Source organism: Rhinatrema bivittatum, chromosome 5 (genome assembly GCF_901001135.1).
Source record: "Rhinatrema bivittatum chromosome 5, aRhiBiv1.1, whole genome shotgun sequence".
NCBI classification, from domain to species: Eukaryota; Metazoa; Chordata; class Amphibia; order Gymnophiona; family Rhinatrematidae; genus Rhinatrema; species Rhinatrema bivittatum.
Window position 1 is genome coordinate 229,812,723 of NC_042619.1, and position 17,476 is coordinate 229,830,198.

At 40.3% G+C, this 17,476-nt stretch overlaps 1 protein-coding gene across 1 annotated transcript in view; it reads left to right on the top strand.

Moving 5' to 3' along the window:
- LOC115092515 (lysine-specific demethylase 6A-like) overlaps window positions 1–17,476 on the top strand; it is a 716,945-nt gene that overhangs the window by 416,740 nt on the left and 282,729 nt on the right. The window contains 1 exon segment of the mRNA XM_029603412.1: window positions 2,116–2,214. Within this exon segment, the coding sequence (XP_029459272.1) occupies window positions 2,116–2,214 (99 nt within the window).

Genomic DNA, 17,476 nt, shown 5'->3' on the forward strand with positions numbered 1-17,476 from the left:
AGCAAAATTGCTTACCTTGTAATAGGTGTTATCCCAGGACAGCAGGATGATGTCCTCACAGAACCCACCCGCCACCCCGTGGAGTTGGATATTATTCTCTTTTTTCTTATTTTCTTACTTTATTTTTGCTAAAGCTTATTGCTACATACGAGACTGGAGTGAGACCCCTGTGGCAGAGAATATCATGGCATGCTGAGCATGCTCAGTAGCCTCAGGCTGCCAGTCAAAGCTTTCTAGAAACTTTGACAGAAGTTTTCCCGCGTTAGGGCTCCGACACTGACGTCACCCTTATGTGAGGACTACATCCTGCTTTCCTGGGATAACACCTATTACAAGGTAAGCAATTTTGCTTTTTCTTTATTATAGCACTGCATACTGATATGCAGACTGGTTGAGTTCAAAATGTTTTCTATATAAGCTTTAATACTACGTGATTTCAGTTTGCAGATTATCTTACCATCTGCTTGAATTAATCCATCTTTACATTCTTCTCAGTTAAGCTTATGTTTTTGGTGTTTTATGTGTATTTTCCATGAGCATGCAGCTCCTGCCACATTTATGCTTTTTGGGATCATATTGTCTGAGGATCTTAAGCTATGTTGTGAAGACCTCATTCATCTTTCTAATTTCTCTGCAATATACTGTAATATGAAATCTACTAGATAAATGAAGCTTGACCGACGTGCCGCAAATGCACAGTAGAGAGCAACTCTACCGCGCATGCACGGGCAGCACGTCGGTCAGAGCTTGCCTGTAACAAAAATGGCGTGGTGAGGAGCAATAGCAGTAGCGGCGGCGGCGGCGCGCGCGAGGGAAGGAGGAAGGGACCTCCCCCGGAGATCTTCCGTCTGCGCCATCCGAAGGGGGAGTGACTGAGGGGAGGGAGGAGGGAGTGACTGAGGGGAGGGGGGTGGGAGGAGAGAGTGAGGGGAGGGGGGACGGAGACTAGAAGATGAGGGAGGAGGGAGGGAAGAATGAGGGGTAAGGAAATGGACTGAAAAAAAAATGTTAATGTAGCCCGTTGTTACGGGCTTGTCGGCTAGTACTTATCTATAAAAGTGCAATTTGCTGCAAATGCTGTTCTCAGAAAGTAGAATTTACTAGGATCACTGAATCTATCTTCCTTCACTTTGGGAATTGCATCTCAGTTCACCCATCTATTCTTCTTTCAGTTGAAAAAAAAACTGATGAAGTAAATAGTTGATTGTTTGTTTGTGCTTTGCCTGTACTATAGAAATGTTCTAAAACAGTTTCCCAGCTATTATGCCTTCAGACCTGATCAGGTGTACCACTGAAAGGTCACCACTGTTTGATGATCAGATCCAGGCCAGCACCTGGCCTCTATTCTCTGCACATCATAGCAACCAAGTCACTAGCAGTGGCTCTTAAACATGCATGCCTCTTTTTCCTAGTTACAGCATGAGCCATGGAGCGAGGTAATTAAAGGGCAGCATGTAAAACCCTGCTTTCTGTGGTGCACAGTACATACAGCACTTCATCTTTATCTTCACCCTCACCACCAAGCTTCCTTCTTTGAATCTTTTCAACCTCTCAACCCCAGCTGAGTGAGGCAGGAAAAGCATGCACTGAGCACTGGATGTGATTTATTCTGAGTGTTCGGAGCAGCAGCAGTAGAGGAACTGTGGCAGCCAAGGAAACTAACCAAGCTGACTACCTACATCACATGACTTCTTGTCTTGCACTTGTATATAGAGGACCCTGATGCACTGTGATGTATGTATTTTTGTCTCTGCCACGTCTCCCTTTTGTTTTAGAATGTAGAAGAGGCTGGTGGGCTTTCAATGCTTCCCTAACAAATTTGTTGACCATATGAGTCCTCTTCATGACTGCATTGAATGCCCTGTGGAAGAAGGTGTGCCACAGAACATTCATGTTAATATAGATGTGCCTTAGACTTGAAAAAAAGGTTGGGAAACACTGTTCTAAAATCTTGAATGCTTAGCTTAGGAAACATTTATGTGGCATAGCACAGGTTATTTGACCCATGAAAATACCTTTCTGTGAAGAGATTAAAGATGAATACCTTTAAATATATTTGTATAATCATTCTTTCTAATATATATTCAGTAATATAATATTTTTATTTTCTTACAGGTGCTATTCGAGTATTGGGAAAGTTCAGGATGCCTTTATATCATATAGGCAGTCTATCGATAAGTCGGAAGCAAGTGCAGATACATGGTGTTCAATAGGGTGAGGATTCATTTCTGATTTCATATTTCTTAAATTGAATGTAAAATTGTTTAGAAAATGCCATTTGTGTTAATTTGAGGTCAATAGGGCATATGCTAGGACACTACAAGATTGATTAAATATTAGAGCCGACAAAGTCAAAATGTTCTTTAAAGTACTTTGCTTCAATCTTTTTTTTTTTCTTAATTTCAGTTCTTAAAAACTGTAGTGTCTGTCACTTCAATAATTACTCCTGATGTTAGATTCCATCACTTTGCATTTGGAGCATTTTAGTAGCAGCATTTCTGACACTAAATACCTCCATTACAGGAATTTAAGATTTTATTGGGACCTATAGATTATGTAGCTTCTTCATATGTATATATGTTTGAGTATTAAATTATATTGACTGTGTCCACCACTAACCAGAGGAATTTCTCTCCTTGTTAATTCTCTTAGTTCCTTGACAGATTGGGCTATGTAGAGTACAGCATCACATGCTGGCATGGTAGACTAGTGCCAGTCATTTTTGGAAGAGTTTCCAGATGCCTCATTCCTTCCAGATTCCTTCTGCTTCTACTCTCAGGCCAAGAGTTTCCCAGCAATACTGTAGACATAAGAATAGTGAAGAGAGAAAAATGAAGACAGGTTAGAATATGAGCATAATTGTGCATTACACTCAAATCAAGCCCATACCCTCTCACATTTTATCAGGGTAGCATTGATCTAGACTGGTAATACACTAACAGAGAATTACCAAGTAAGAGAAATTACTTCTTAGCTTTTGGGTAGGTCAGTCCCAATGTGGGGGGGCTCAGTGTCAGGAGTTGGTGGTTCAAGGGCGCTGGTATGCAGTGGAGCAGCATTGGAGCATCAACAGACTGGAGGCATGAGCAGTTCAGTTAGCGTGCTTGCAGTTCGAGTGGCTAGAGGCTCAGGCAGTCCACATAATGTCCAACAATGAGAATGGTTGTTTGCATCAATCATCAGGGTGGAACCAAGAGTCAACAGGTGTCAGAGGAGGTAGATGCGATGCAGGGAGCAGCATCTCCTCAGCATAGCTGCCTCATATTGCCAGAAAGGACAATATCAGAGCAGATATCTTCAGCAGGAGAAGCTTGGACCCAGGAGAATGGGATCTGGCTTTCAGCTCCTGGTGGACTGCTGGGGCCTACCGGATCAGTTGGCGAACTTCAACAACGTGAAAGTTCCATACTTTTTCAGTCGCAGACTGGAGCTAAAAGCAATGGGCATAGATGCTCTCATTCAGGAGTGGCCACATGGTTCCCTGCTGTATGTGTTTCCGCCTTGACCTTTAATAGGCAGGCTGGTACAGAAGATTGCAAGTCAAACCAACACCGTTCTTTTAGTGGCTCCAGATTGGCCTTGAAGGTCATGGTATGCCAATCTCCAGAGACTTGTGGTGGGCAGTCCCCTCCAGCTATCACCTCAGATGGATCTGTTATGTCAGGGGCCCATTCTGCATGAGGATCTGGGTTGGTTCTGTCTTAGGATTTGGCCATTGAAAGATCTCAGCTGTTGAAGCGCAGTTATTCGCCTTCTGTAATTTCCACTCTTCTTCAGGCCCAGAAATTTTCTACTTCTCTAGCTTAGAGTTTGGGAGGGTCTATGAGGCCTGATGTTCTGAGAGAGGTACTCAACTGCTCAGAGTGGATATTCCTTTGATTTTGGAATTTTCCCAGGACAGTTTGCTTAAGGATTTGGCTCTTAATACCTTAAAGGTTCAAGTTGTGTATTGGCTTGTTACAGGGAAAGAGTCAATGGAGGGCTTTTGTCTTCCCATCCGGACGTGTCCTATTCATTGTGGGGAGTTAAACATCATCCCCCATTGTTGCGGCTTCTGGTGCCTTTATGGGATCTTAACTTGGACATCGAGTTCTTGGAAGGTCCGACTTTGACCGATGCAGCTGCTTACTTTGAAGACTGTTTTTCTGGTTTCAGTTTGTTTGGCTTGTCAGGTCATTGAGCTGCAGGCTCTTTCCTGCCGTGAGCCTTTTCTCCGTATGACTCCTGGTGCTATTCAACTTCAGACTTTTTGCCCAAAGTGGCTTCAGACTTTCATTTGAATCAGTCCATTTCTCTGCCTGCCTTGGACAGTGAGAGAGATGAAGATGAGTACTGCCTTGTTTCTTTGGACGTCAAGCATCATTTACTGCGCTATTTGGAGGTGACTAAGATTGTTTGGAAGTCTGATCGCTTGTTTGTGCGCCGTGGTGGAGGTAAGCAGGGAGCACCAGCAATGTGGGCTACGATTGTCCGTTGGGTCAAAGAGATTGTTATGGCAGCCTATGTGGCTGCTGAGGTTGCTTTACCGAAGCAGATTAGACTGCATCCTGAGGACTCAGGCTCTATTGTGGGTGGAGCTTCGTTGTTGCCTGCTGAAATTTGCTGAGCAGCGACAAGGTCATCTTTCCACACCTTCTCCAAGCATTACTGCTTGGATGTTAGGGCTAAGGAGGATGCTGCTTTTGCATGGGTGGTTTTGACTGGGCCGCTGGCAGCCTCCTGCCCTTTTCGGGATTAGCTTTTGTTCATCCCAGTCATTGGGATTGACCTGCCTGAACGCTAAGGAAGGAGAAATTACTACTTACCTGATAATTTCCTTGCTTTTAGTGAAGGCTAGGTCAATCCCAGACACCTCCTCCCCCCCCCCCCCCTTGCTGCCAGCTTTCAATTTTGTGGTTAGCTGCCTTAGGGCGAGCAATGATTCGTGCTCTTTGTTGATAACTAGTAAGTGGGTTCTCTAGCCCTTAGTTTGCTAGATATGTTCCTTCTTTTGACTGAGCTCAGTGTTCCTGTTGGTTGAGAAATACAAATGGTTTCCTGTTGCTAATAATGTTCAAGTGTAATCAGGTTTGTCCACAGTTTGGCTTTTCCAGAGAATACTGGTGGGCTGATGTTGGGGCAGGACTATAAAGCTGTGATGCCAGCTTTTGCTCAGTCTCCATCTGCTGGCAAAGATGTATAACCCACTTGTTGGGATTGACCTACCCTTCACTAAAAATATTAATTTCTTCTTTCCTGTGTTATCTCTGCCATTGTGTACCATGTAGGACTTAAGCCATGCCTTATTTAACAAGTTTCTATACCACTTATCAGCTTTCCTAAACAGTTTATAAAACTGCATTCACTGTTGCCCACCTGTCAAAATGAAGATACTTAGTTAAGATATGTACAGATTTCCAAATGTCAGTCTTTCTAGTAGTGTTTTTCTGCCAGTTGCTTTTTGAACTTGCTTCCTTTTGCCCATTGCAGATAGAGCAGAAGGTAAAGGCTTCTGTTAGCCCCAACTTTGTTTTTTTTTTTTTGTTTTTTTTTTTAAGAAAATGACCATTGTCTTTCTGCCTCTGTTGCCATAGATCTTGAGTAAACTGTTATAAAACTTGGATTATAAGACCCTCTTCCCCTGCCCTCACATGTAGCCTATGATTGCCCCAGAGAGAATAAGCCATTTGGATTTTCAGGAAGGTCTCAATCTTGCCAAATAGAATTTTAAATATCTAAGGATCCAAAAAGTGTCATCTTTTTAATAATTGTTGTACTACAGGCATAACAGAAGTGCTACAACCACCTGATTCAAATGAAATGTTAAATTCACCATATGAATGAAACTAGGAATTCTCCTTAAAACTGTTTTTACCATGATGGAACTGAAAAAAAGGAAAAATAAACAGTTTGTATATTATTAAGCCAGAAAAAGAGAGAATTTGTAGAAACTTGTACCAAAGACTAATAATATTTTCAAGTATATCAAATAAAAAGCTTGTGAAGGAGTCAGTTGGACCGTTGGATAACTAGGGAGTGTAAAAAGATGCTTAGGGAAGAAAAGGCCACAGCAGAAAATCTATATGACTACTTTCCTTTGGTCTTCACTGCAGGGGATGTTGGAGATATTCACCAGACCCATTTTTTGTAGGTGATATTTCAGAGGAACTAAAACAAATCACTGTGAATATGAAAGAAGTGTTAGAGTAAACTGACAGACTAAATAATAGCAAATACCTGAGGGTATTCACCCCAGAGCTCTAAAAGCATTCAAATTCAAAAAATTCAAATACCTGAGGGTATTCACCCCAGAGCTCTAAAAGCATTCAAATTCAAAAAAAGCACTCAAAAGCATTCAAAAGCATTGTATATCGTTTAAACCATTTATTCTTTCCTTTTTCTTCCTCTTCACCAAGTTCTGCCACCCTTGTTAATTGTAACTGTACTTTCGGTCACCTGAGTTCTAGTTTGATGTATTTAATGCACTCCAGATCATGTAAACCAGCAAGATATGTTCTCATGATTGCCGGTATATAAAAACCTTAAATAAATAAATAAATAAATAAAATAAATATGAAATTGCAGATCTACTACTAGTAATATGTAACTAACATTCAAATTTTCCCTTGTACCTGAGGTGTTATTCATAAGTATTACCTGTTTTTATAGTAAAATGTTCTGTCACATCACAGATTTCAGTCTGTGGCTCAAAACCTGGTGCAAAAGTTTTAGATATATTAGGAGCTAGAACTGTGTATGGAACAATAAAGGTATATTATAGTGATGGAAAAAGGAAAATGAATCCTTCGTGAGAAATTCAGCTCATATGTTGATAGACATTTAAACTAGAGAAAGGAGTGTTGGATGGAAACCAGTCGATTCATGCTTTTGCCCCCAAAAAATGAAGATTGTGTGAAAAATCATAGGATTTCTCTAGCCTATTTTTGAGCAACAGGGTAATGACAGGAGCAGATAGGATATATGGAGTGAATGTAAGTCAGGGAGAAATAACTGGAAGGCTATGAGCATAAATATTAGACTAAGCAGTATGATTCCAGATCTTGAAGTACTTGTGGAAGAAATATGTTATCACAAAGAAGTGGTTCAGCAAGGATCTGCAGACAGCAGTGAACAATGGATATAACCCTCTTTCTTTTGGAAAAATGGCTAATAGATGGGACATGAGGGGTAATCGAAAACTGGTTGGTCACTAGCTGCATACTGCACATCTCACAATCGCCCACAATTGCAAATGTACTCCTTCCAGACTCTGCTATGAAACTTAGGTAGTAGATATCGCTATGATGAAAAAGTTGACATACATGCTTAGGAACAAGGCTGACTTTTATAACCAAGTATAAGGATGGACATGGCGAGATGAAGATATACGCAACTATGGTATTAAGGTATTTCAATTGGTAGCTCTTTTATGTTTAGGTAGCATGATCTCTGTGCTATGTATCTAATACACATGTATAAGAGCTGACCCTGTTATAGTTGATTGATTTTGACATATGGATGTTGATGCCTCTTAAAAAAGATGTGGTTTAGTGAGTCCCATGAATAGGATAATCATTCAAGGCTATAATCTGTAAGAGTATGGATCTGAAAATTAATTTTTCATTTTGGTTTTTTTTTTGTCATTTTAGAATGCGCTACTCATTTAGTATTCCTTGAATTGTTTACAGACCTCTTGACTCAGAGGAATTTATCAGAGATCTTTCCAGCATATTTTATTTGCCTTTACCCTCCAAGTTTTCAAGTGCTACAATATAGATGTAGCTGAAGACATTCAAAAGGTGTGAATGAAGGGGGGAGGTGGTGGTGATATGAAATTTAAAACTGCCAGATGTGAATTGGAGTATTCTATCTGTAGAGAGATTGTGAAGTCCCTTAAAGATACTCTACTCAAAACGGTGATGGAAGCCACTAGGAAGGTAGTGGTACTGGACCTGATACTTACGAATGGAGAAAGTGTCTCTGTCTAGTTAGGTGGTTTGATATAATGGCCAAGATATAGTTGCTCAAAGTTCTGGATTTCAAAAGTACAATTTTGGTAAAATAGGGAAGTATTTTAAGGAAGCACTGGCAAAGTGGAAGGATGTAGATTTAGTGAAAGAAAACTACCCCTAGCCTTTGGAATAGCCTCCCCCTTTTCATCTGTAAGACAGAGGATTTTAAGACTTTTTAAAAACGTACCTTTTTTTATAACCCTTTATTTATTGAAAAGAAGTTTTCGGTTTCTTTGGCATACAGCATAATACAAAGGGAAAAACATTTTTAAACCCAGCCCATACAGTGTGTCAATAACACGTTTACAAGCCAATACAAAACAGCAATATCCGGCATCAATGGGCTTCTGAACAGAGGATACAGAATGACCATAATATTGATATACCTCCCAACTTGCTTATACCAATCAGATCAAATTTGAGCTTTTCCAAATCAGCTACATCATGTACTTGCACTTTTCAGTGATCCACAGTAGGGTGGAATTTCCAAAAATTTGCAATTGTAAAACGAGCTGTAAGTAACAACTGCCCTACCAGTTTACGAAATTTCTGAGGGATAAGCAACCCCGTCCATCTACCTAATAAATCTAGCAAAGGTGTAATATGAATTGGAAGACTAATAATGTCAGATATTTCCTGAGTCACCTGCAACCAAAACTGCTGGACAGACAGGCATATGTATATATCTACCCTCTTGGCCAGAGCCCTGCCAACATTCAGAACCCATACTAGATTGAAACTTGGAATAATATACCGGAGTACGGTATGTTCTATGGAGAAATTTAACCATCAATTTGTGCGTCAGGCACAAATAGTAATGTGGTAGGCTGAAAGCCAAATACTCTTCCAAGCCTGTGTGCCCATGTCAGACCCAAATCTGAGTTCCACTGTGTAATCAAACTAGGGGTTGTGAAGGAACCATATTTATCCTGCAAAAGGCTCCTATATATCAAAGATATTCCCTTATTCAAAGTTCTGGGTTCTATCAGAAGGAGTTCCTCACCTTTAAGAGGCCACAATCAGTTAGCCACTGGAAAGTGACGGGCTAGAACCTCCTTCAGTTGAAGATGGGTGGCCTCAGAATCTGCTTCCAACCCAAATTCTTCCATAAGATCAGAAAATTCCAAAAAAGTCTCATCCTCCCACAATTGTGAAATAAAAAGCAAGCCCTTGGCTCTCCAATTCCTATAAATTGGAGGAAAAGTTAAACCTGACAATAGGGGATTTTCAAACAAGGGTGCTATGGGAGAGAGTGTATCCCCATCCAATTCCAAAACTTTATAAACTTGCCCCCACACAGACAAGGTATGGGCTAATATAGGACTTAATCGACAGATCCGTCTGGTCGCTGGAGACCTAAAGGGGAGAAAGGGCAGCTCGGCTTAGTTAACCAGTTCAGCCTGTAATTTTTCCAAGGCCAGCCTCCTCATGTAGCCACTCATGAAAACAAATTAATCTGCTAGCCCAGTAGTAGAGCCACAGATTCGGAAGGGCTATGCCGCCTTGCGCCTTAGGCAACCACAGCTGCCTGAGTTTCACCCGGGCCCTAAGGTTGTTCCATATAAAGTGGGCCATCAGTTTATGCAGCTCAATAAAATCCTTAGTTGGGTACAGGGCAAGGAAGATGCTGAAATAAGTTGAACAGTTTCGGTAGACTATTCATTTTGACAAGGCTTATCCTGTCTGCCCAGGAGAGAGAGATGTCCCCACTTAACCAAATCCTCCTTTAACTTATCACAGGGCTGTAATTTGCATTATATAAGGATTTGAAATTGTTAGTAACAAAAATCCATAAGCGCTTGAAACATCAGTGACCCAACGGAAACCAGAAAGACTATCTGGAAAGGGGTATACGACTGGTAAGAATGAAAAGTTCCGATTTGTTTAGGCTTATTTTATATTCTGAAGATCATCAATTACCGCAGGTCCCGACTCACAAGAGTTAGTTAAATAAAAAAGAACAACATCAGCATATAAGGAGATATGTTCCTGACCACCGAGACTCACTCCCGTAATTTTAGGGTGCTGACATATTGCCCGAGCTGGGGGCCCTATAACCAAATTGAACAGGGGAGACAAGGGACAACCCTGATGGGTACCTCAGGTAATCTTGAAAAAGGGAGATGGATGCCCATTTATCAACAAGTGTGCCCTGGGTCACACATACATTGCCTTAACCCACCTTATGAACTGTTCAGGAATACCCACCTGAGCCAAAACCTCAAACATAAAGGGCCATGACACTCTATCAAACACTTTGTCTCTGTCTAAAGACAATAAGAGCCCTGAAATGCCCTTCTTCTTTGTTAAATGTAAAATATTAAATAGATGCCCAGTATTAGAGGTAGATTGCTTACCCTTAACATAGCCCATTTGATCTGCATGAACCAAGCAAGGAAGCACCTGTTCCAAGCAGATCTGCAAAATTTTGGCAAGAATTTTGATATCAGAATTTGAGAGAAAGGGGGATAGAAACTACATTCAACTGTATCCTTGCCTGGTTCACGGAAGAAGAATAATCATAGCATCAGCCATATCCCGCAGAGAAAAGTTATCTTTCCCAACCGAACTGAAAATGGAAAACAGGGAGGGCGCGACCTCTGTCAAATTTTTTTATAAAATCCAATGGGATATCTATCGGGAACGGGACATTTACCTCCTTGCAGGGATGCCATGGCCCCCTCTGTACTTCCAACAAAGTAATGGGTGCTGCTAACCATTCAAATTGATCTGGCTGAAGCTGAGGCATGTTCAGGCCTGCTAGAAATGTATTAATATCTACCACAGAGGCTGTGACAGGATCTTTATATAACTCAGTGTAAAAAAAAAAAAAAAAAAAGTCCACAAATGACTGTTCCACCTCCTTATAACAGGAGGTCAGAGAACCATTAGGCTTCTGAACCTTAGAAATATAGGCTTTGTCGGCTGTTTTCTTAACTGCCCAGGCAAGAAATGCACCTGGCTTGTCACTGTGCTCATAAAATTTGAGATTCGTATATTTAAGATCTCTGCCAATTTTAACAATTTCTAAAGACTGAAGCTCCCAACAGGTAGCCTCCAGAGCCTTAAGTGTGAGAAATTCTGTTTGTGCAATCGTTCTGGATCTTTGATTTTAGCGATCAAGAATTCAGATTGTTTCCTCCTTTCTTTACATAAGAAACTGGCGAAACCTCTTATGCGACCCTGAAGATAAGCTTTAGGACTTCCCAGTGTAAAACAGGATCATAATTGGCAACTGGATTAAGCTCATCAAATTCTTTTATTGCTTCACGAACCATATCTTGAAACTGTTTATTCCCCAACAGAGAGATGTTTAGATGCCATGAAGAAGGAATGAGAAACATGAGAAAAAACTAAATGCAGTTAGTTAACTCTGAACTGGGTGATGGTCAGAGATTGTACTAGACAATATAGCACAGCCACACATAAAGAGAACTAGGGCGGGAGAACATAAAAAGAAGTCAATGCGGCTGTATGTGTTATGTTGTGGTAAAGTAAGTGTAGTCTCAGTCCCCACGGTGATAGTGTCTCCAAATATCCACCAAATGAAAAGTGTTAAGAAGGTCTTTGATATGCACAGATGAAACAGGTTTAATGTTAGATACTGAGGATTTATCTACGGAGGGGTCAAGACAAGAGTTCGTCATCTCCTATACAAAGCTGCTGAAACTCAAAAGCAAGTAACTTGTCCGTGAGATCGATAAAAGACTGACTGACCTATATTTGGTCCATAGACATTCACCAAAGTAAAACTGAAAGAGAACAGAGTGCAATCCAAAATAATAAACCTACCCTCGGTATCAGCCAATGACCTGTTAACGGTAATGGGTAAATTTGTATCAAATAGTATGCAACCCCCCCAACTACGCAAGTTATAAGAAGAGTAATATACAGAAACCAACCCATCAAGACTTTAGCTTCTCATGCTCTTTTGCAGAAAGATGGGTTTCCTGCAAAAAAAGGATCTGCGCTCCATTTTACCGGGTCATATGCAGTATTCTTTTGTGCTTTATAGGGGAAGATATACCCCTAACATTCAAAGATAGACAGGTTCATCGCTTTATCTATTTATTTGTTTATTTTGGCATTTTTATATACCGACATCCGTTTGCACATCGTATCGGTTTTACATAGAACAAAAACAGTGTCGCCGTAACGACAGGCAGAGCCTTTACAGGGAACAAAAAACTATAGCAAGAGGCTAAATATGGGATAACTCGATACAATATTTTCGAAATACAAATTAACTAGGTACAGAGTTATTGAGGGGATATCACAGGGAAGGGGTTTAGCAGGAAGAGAAGGGTTAAGTTTAGTTGTTTAAATGAAACGTTAGAAAACAAGGCCAGGAAAATTGTATATACAGGACAATCTGTATATACAGGTCAATATTTACGATATTTACCTGTATATATAAATATTTACAATATTTACAATATATAACTTCAAAAGTAGCTAATATCAATATAGTGTGGTACAACATTCTGCATTCATTCATTCACATTGTCAGGAGGTGCAGGGTAAAGAGCGATATTTGAGTGAAGGCCTGTAGGAACAGCCAAGTTTTTAGTTTTTTTTTAATTTAGGGGTGGCATTAGCCATTTAAGAACATAAAAACATGCCATACTGGGACAGACCAAGGGTCCACCAAGCCCAGCATCCTGTTTCCAACAGTGGCCAATCCAGGCCATAAGAACATGGCAAGTACCCAAAAACTAAGTCTCTTTCATGTTACTGTTGCTAGTAATAGCAGTGGCTATTTTCTAAGTCAACTTTATTAATAGCCGGTAATGGACTTCTCCTCCAAAAACTTATCCAATCCTTTTTTAAACACAGCTATACTAACTGAACTAACCACGTCGTGTGGCAACAAATTCCAGAGTTTAATTGTGCATTGAGTGAAGAACTTTCTCCGATTAGTTTTAAATGTGCCACAAGCTAACTTCATGGAGTACCCCCTAGTCTTTCTATTATCTGAAAGACTAAATAACCGATTATCTGAAAGACTAAACAACTGATTCACATCTACCCGTTCTAGACCTCTCATGATTTTAAACACCTCTATCATATCTCTCCCCTCCCCCCCCCAGCCGTCTCTTCTCCAAGCTGAAAAGTCCTAACTTCTTTAGTCTTTCCTCATAGGGGAGCTGTTCCATTCCCCTTATCATTTTGGTCGCCCTTCTCTGTACCTTCTCCATCGCATTTATATCTTTTTTGAGATGCAGCGACCAGAATTGTACACAGTATTCAAGGTGGGGTCTCACCATGGAGCGATACAGAGGCATTATGACATTTTCTGTTTTATTCACCATTCCCTTCCTAATAATTCCCAACATTCTGTTTGCTTTTTTGACTGCCGCAGCACACTAAACCGACGATTTCAATGTGTTATCCACTATGACGCCTAGATCTCTTTCTTGGGTGATAGCACCTAATATGGAACCTAACATTGTATAACTATAGCATGTGTTATTTTTCCCTATATGCATCACCTTGCACTTGTCCACATTAAATTTCATCTGCCATTTCGATGCCCAATTTTCCAGTCTCACAAGATCTTCGTGCAATTTATCACAATCTGCTTGTGATTTAACTACTCTGAACAATTTTGTGTGTCATCTGCAAATTTGATTACCTCACTCGTAGTATTTCTTTCCAGATCATTTATAAATATATTGAAAAGTAAGGGTCCCAATACAGATCCCTGAGGCACTCCACTGCCCACTCCCTTCCACTGAGAAAATTGTCCATTTAATCCTACTCTGTTTCCTGTCTTTTAGCCAGTTTGTAATCCACGAAAGGACATCGCCAGCTATCCCATGACTTTTTACTTTTCCTAGAAGCCTCTCATGAGGAACTTTATCAAACGCCTTCTGAAAATCCAAGTACACTACATCTTCCGGTTCACCTTTATTCACATGTTTATTAACGCCTTCAAAAAAGTGAAGCAGATTTGTGAGGCAAGACTTGCCTTGGGTAAGCCTTGCTGACTTTGTTACATTATTTATTTTATTTATTTATTTATTTATTTTATATACCGACGTTCGATCGAGATATCACATCGGTTTCCAGATAACTAAACGAATAGGGTAGTAACAGCCCTATTTTACATTATAACATTGTAATAAATATAATAAATTATAACATTGTAATAAATATAACGAATTATAACAGAAATAACAGGAATACATGGAACATTTGATTATAGTATATAACATATTATAGTATATAACATATGTACATAAATGACTCGTTGATGAGGATAATTTAAGGTTAAGTTAGCAGGGAGGGTTGAAAGGGGGGAGGAGGGGGGGAAAGGTGGGAGGAAGGTAGTGCAAGGGAGGGAAGATGGTGACGCGGGATGCTTGTGTAGGGGGCGTGGTGTGTTGCATTTGGGCAGGTTACGTGTCAGGTGGGAAAAACTTTTAGGAACAGCCATGTTTGAGGTGTTTTTTGAAGACTTGCAATGAAGGTTCATTTCTGAGACAGGTGGGGAGGGAGTTCCATAAGGTGGGGCCCGCTATTGTTATGGCTCGTTTGCGGGTGACGTTGAGGTGTGCAGATTTGAGATTGGGGACGGCTAGGAGGCCAGTGTTGGTGGATCTGATGGTTCTTTGTGTGGGGTAAGGATGTATTCCGTTGTTTAGCCAGTTCATATTGTTTATTTTTTTGTGCATGAGGGTGAGGGTTTTATACTGGATTCTTTGTGTAATGGGTAGCCAGTGGAGTTCTTTGAGAGTGGGTGTGATGTGGGAGGATTTTTTGTTGTTAGAGATGATTCTGGCGGCAGCGTTCTGTAGAACTTGGAGGGGTTTGATGTGGATTTCTGGTAGGCCGAGGAGGAGGGAGTTGCAGTAGTCAAGACATTAAATCATGTCTTTCTATATGTTCTGTGATTTTGATGCTTAGAACACTTTCCACTATTTTTCCTGGCACTGAAGTCAGGCTAATTGGTCTGTAGTTTCCCGGATCGCCCCTGGAGCCCTTTTTAAATATTGGGGTTACATTAGCTATCCTCCAGTCTTCAGGTACAATGGATGATTTTAATGATAGGCCTGAAATTTCATTTTTTAGTTCCTTTAGAACCCTGGGGTGTATACCATCCAGTCCAGGTGATTTACTACTTTTCAGTTTATCAATCAGGCCTACCACATCTTCTAGGTTCACCGTGATTTGGTTCAGTCCATCTGAATCATCACCTATGAAAACCTTCTCCGGAACGGGTATCTCCCCAACATACTCTTAGTAAACACCGAAGCAAAGAAATCATTTAATCTTTCCGCGATGGCCTTATCTTCTCTAAGTGCCCCTTTAACCCCTCAATCATCTAACGGTCCAACTGACTCCCTCACAGGTTTTCTGCTTCGGATATATTTTAAAAGTTTTTATTGTGAGTTTTTGCCTCTACGACCAACTTCTTTTCATATTCTCTCTTAGCCTGTCTTATCAATGTCTTACATTTAACTTGCCAACGGTTATGCATTATCCTATTTTCTTCTGTTGGATCCTTCTTCCAATTTTTGAATGAAGATCTTTTGGCTAAAATAGCTTCTTTCACCTCCCCTTTTAACCATGCCGGTAATCGTTTTGCCTTCTTTCCACCTTTTTTAATATGTGGAATACATCTGGACTGTGCTTCTAAGATGGTATTTTTTAACAATGACCACGCCTCTTGCACACTTTTTACCTTTGTAGCTGCTCCTTTCAGTTTTTTTCTAACAATTTTTCTCATTTTATCAAAGTTTCCCTTTTGAAAGTTTAGCTCGAGAGCCATGGATTTGCTTACTGGCCCCCTTCCAGTCATTAATTCAAATTTGATCATAGTATGATCACTATTACCAAGCGGCCCCACCACCGTTACCTCTCTCACCAAATCCTGTGCTCCACTGAGAATTAGATCTAAAATTGCTCCCTCTGTCGGTTCCTGGACCATTTGCTCCATAAAAATGTCATTTATTCCATCCAGGAACTTTATATCTCTAGCATGTACTGATGATACATTTACCCAGTCAATGTTGGAGTAATTGAAGTCTCCCATTATTACTGCACTACCAATTTGGTTAGCTTCCCTAATTTCTCTTAGCATTTCACTATCAGTCTCACCATCTTGACCAGGTGGACGGTAGTATACTCCTATCACTATAGTCTTCCCCGACATACAAGGGATTTCTACCCATAAAGATTTAATTGTGCATTTAGCCTCATGCAGGATGTTTATCCTTTTGGACTCAATGCCATCCCGGACATAAAGCGCCACACCGCCTCCTGGGTGCTCCTCTCTGTCATTGCAATATAATTTGTACCCTGGAATTCCAAACATTTGCATTAGAGCTAACAAGAAATAATATGAGAGACACAAAATAGAAGGCAATAAGTGAATACCCTTATTACTAGCCCGAGATATGACACCTGAAGAACCATAGTATTGCCCTGTATAAGCCAAGCAAGGGGAAAACTGTTTATAAGGCTGTAACTTAAAAACTTCAGTATGCCAGAACCACCTACCCCTCCAAAACTTGGGGTAGAGAGTAAAAACTTACCTTTTTCAGGAAGCTTTTGCTAACTGTGTATGAGCATTATCAATTGTAGTGCCTTATACTTCCTGCAATTTTCAATTGATGCTTCTGTTTTAATGCATTATCTAGATGATTGTGGTGATGGTGTGCTTCATTTGTTATATTTTCTGCTGTTAGAATCTGCCTAGAACAGGTCCTGATAATAGGTGGAATAGAAATTATAAATAAATACAAGAAGCTATAGTAATGCAATATCTTTGTCATAAAGGTAGAGAGAAGGAAATGTATATGGTTCTCCAGTAAGGTGGCAGAAAACTTATGGGGAAAAATTAACATTCAAAAAGAGCAAAGGATCACAAAGAATACAGGGAAGAATATCTGGAAAAGCTGAGACATGAAGCAAGAAATCAGAACAGCAAAAGCATGAGTGGAAGAAAAGATAGGTAAAGAAGGTTAAGTGAAGTGACAAGACTTTTTTCAGGTATGACTATGAAAGGAGGAAGGCCAGCATAGAATTATAACATTGAGGAGCAATGTATGGTGAGAGACTAGGAAAAAGCAGAAATGTTAAGCAAAAACTTCCGTTTAGTAATCTGTGAAGGATTGCTGATTGTTGGCAAGGGTACATATGAGAATGGAGTAGATATGACATTTATGGAAGAGAATGTTTGTATGGAACTAGGAAACCCTCAAGTGAACAAAGCCATAGAGATGAATGACGTATCTTAGGATACAAAGGGATCTCTGAGGTCTGGCAGGTTCACTGAAGGATGATCTCAATAGGAAACTGAAGTCAGGAAGAATTCTGCAGGACTGAAAGGACAGTCATAGTCTTTTGTCATAAAAGTGGTAACAGGAGGTTGGAAATTACAGGTCGGCTAATCTTTGTGGTGGGAAAAATTAATGGAAGCTCTACTAAAGGAAACATCTACAGTTGTGAGTTGCAGAATTAAAGGCAATATGGTTTTA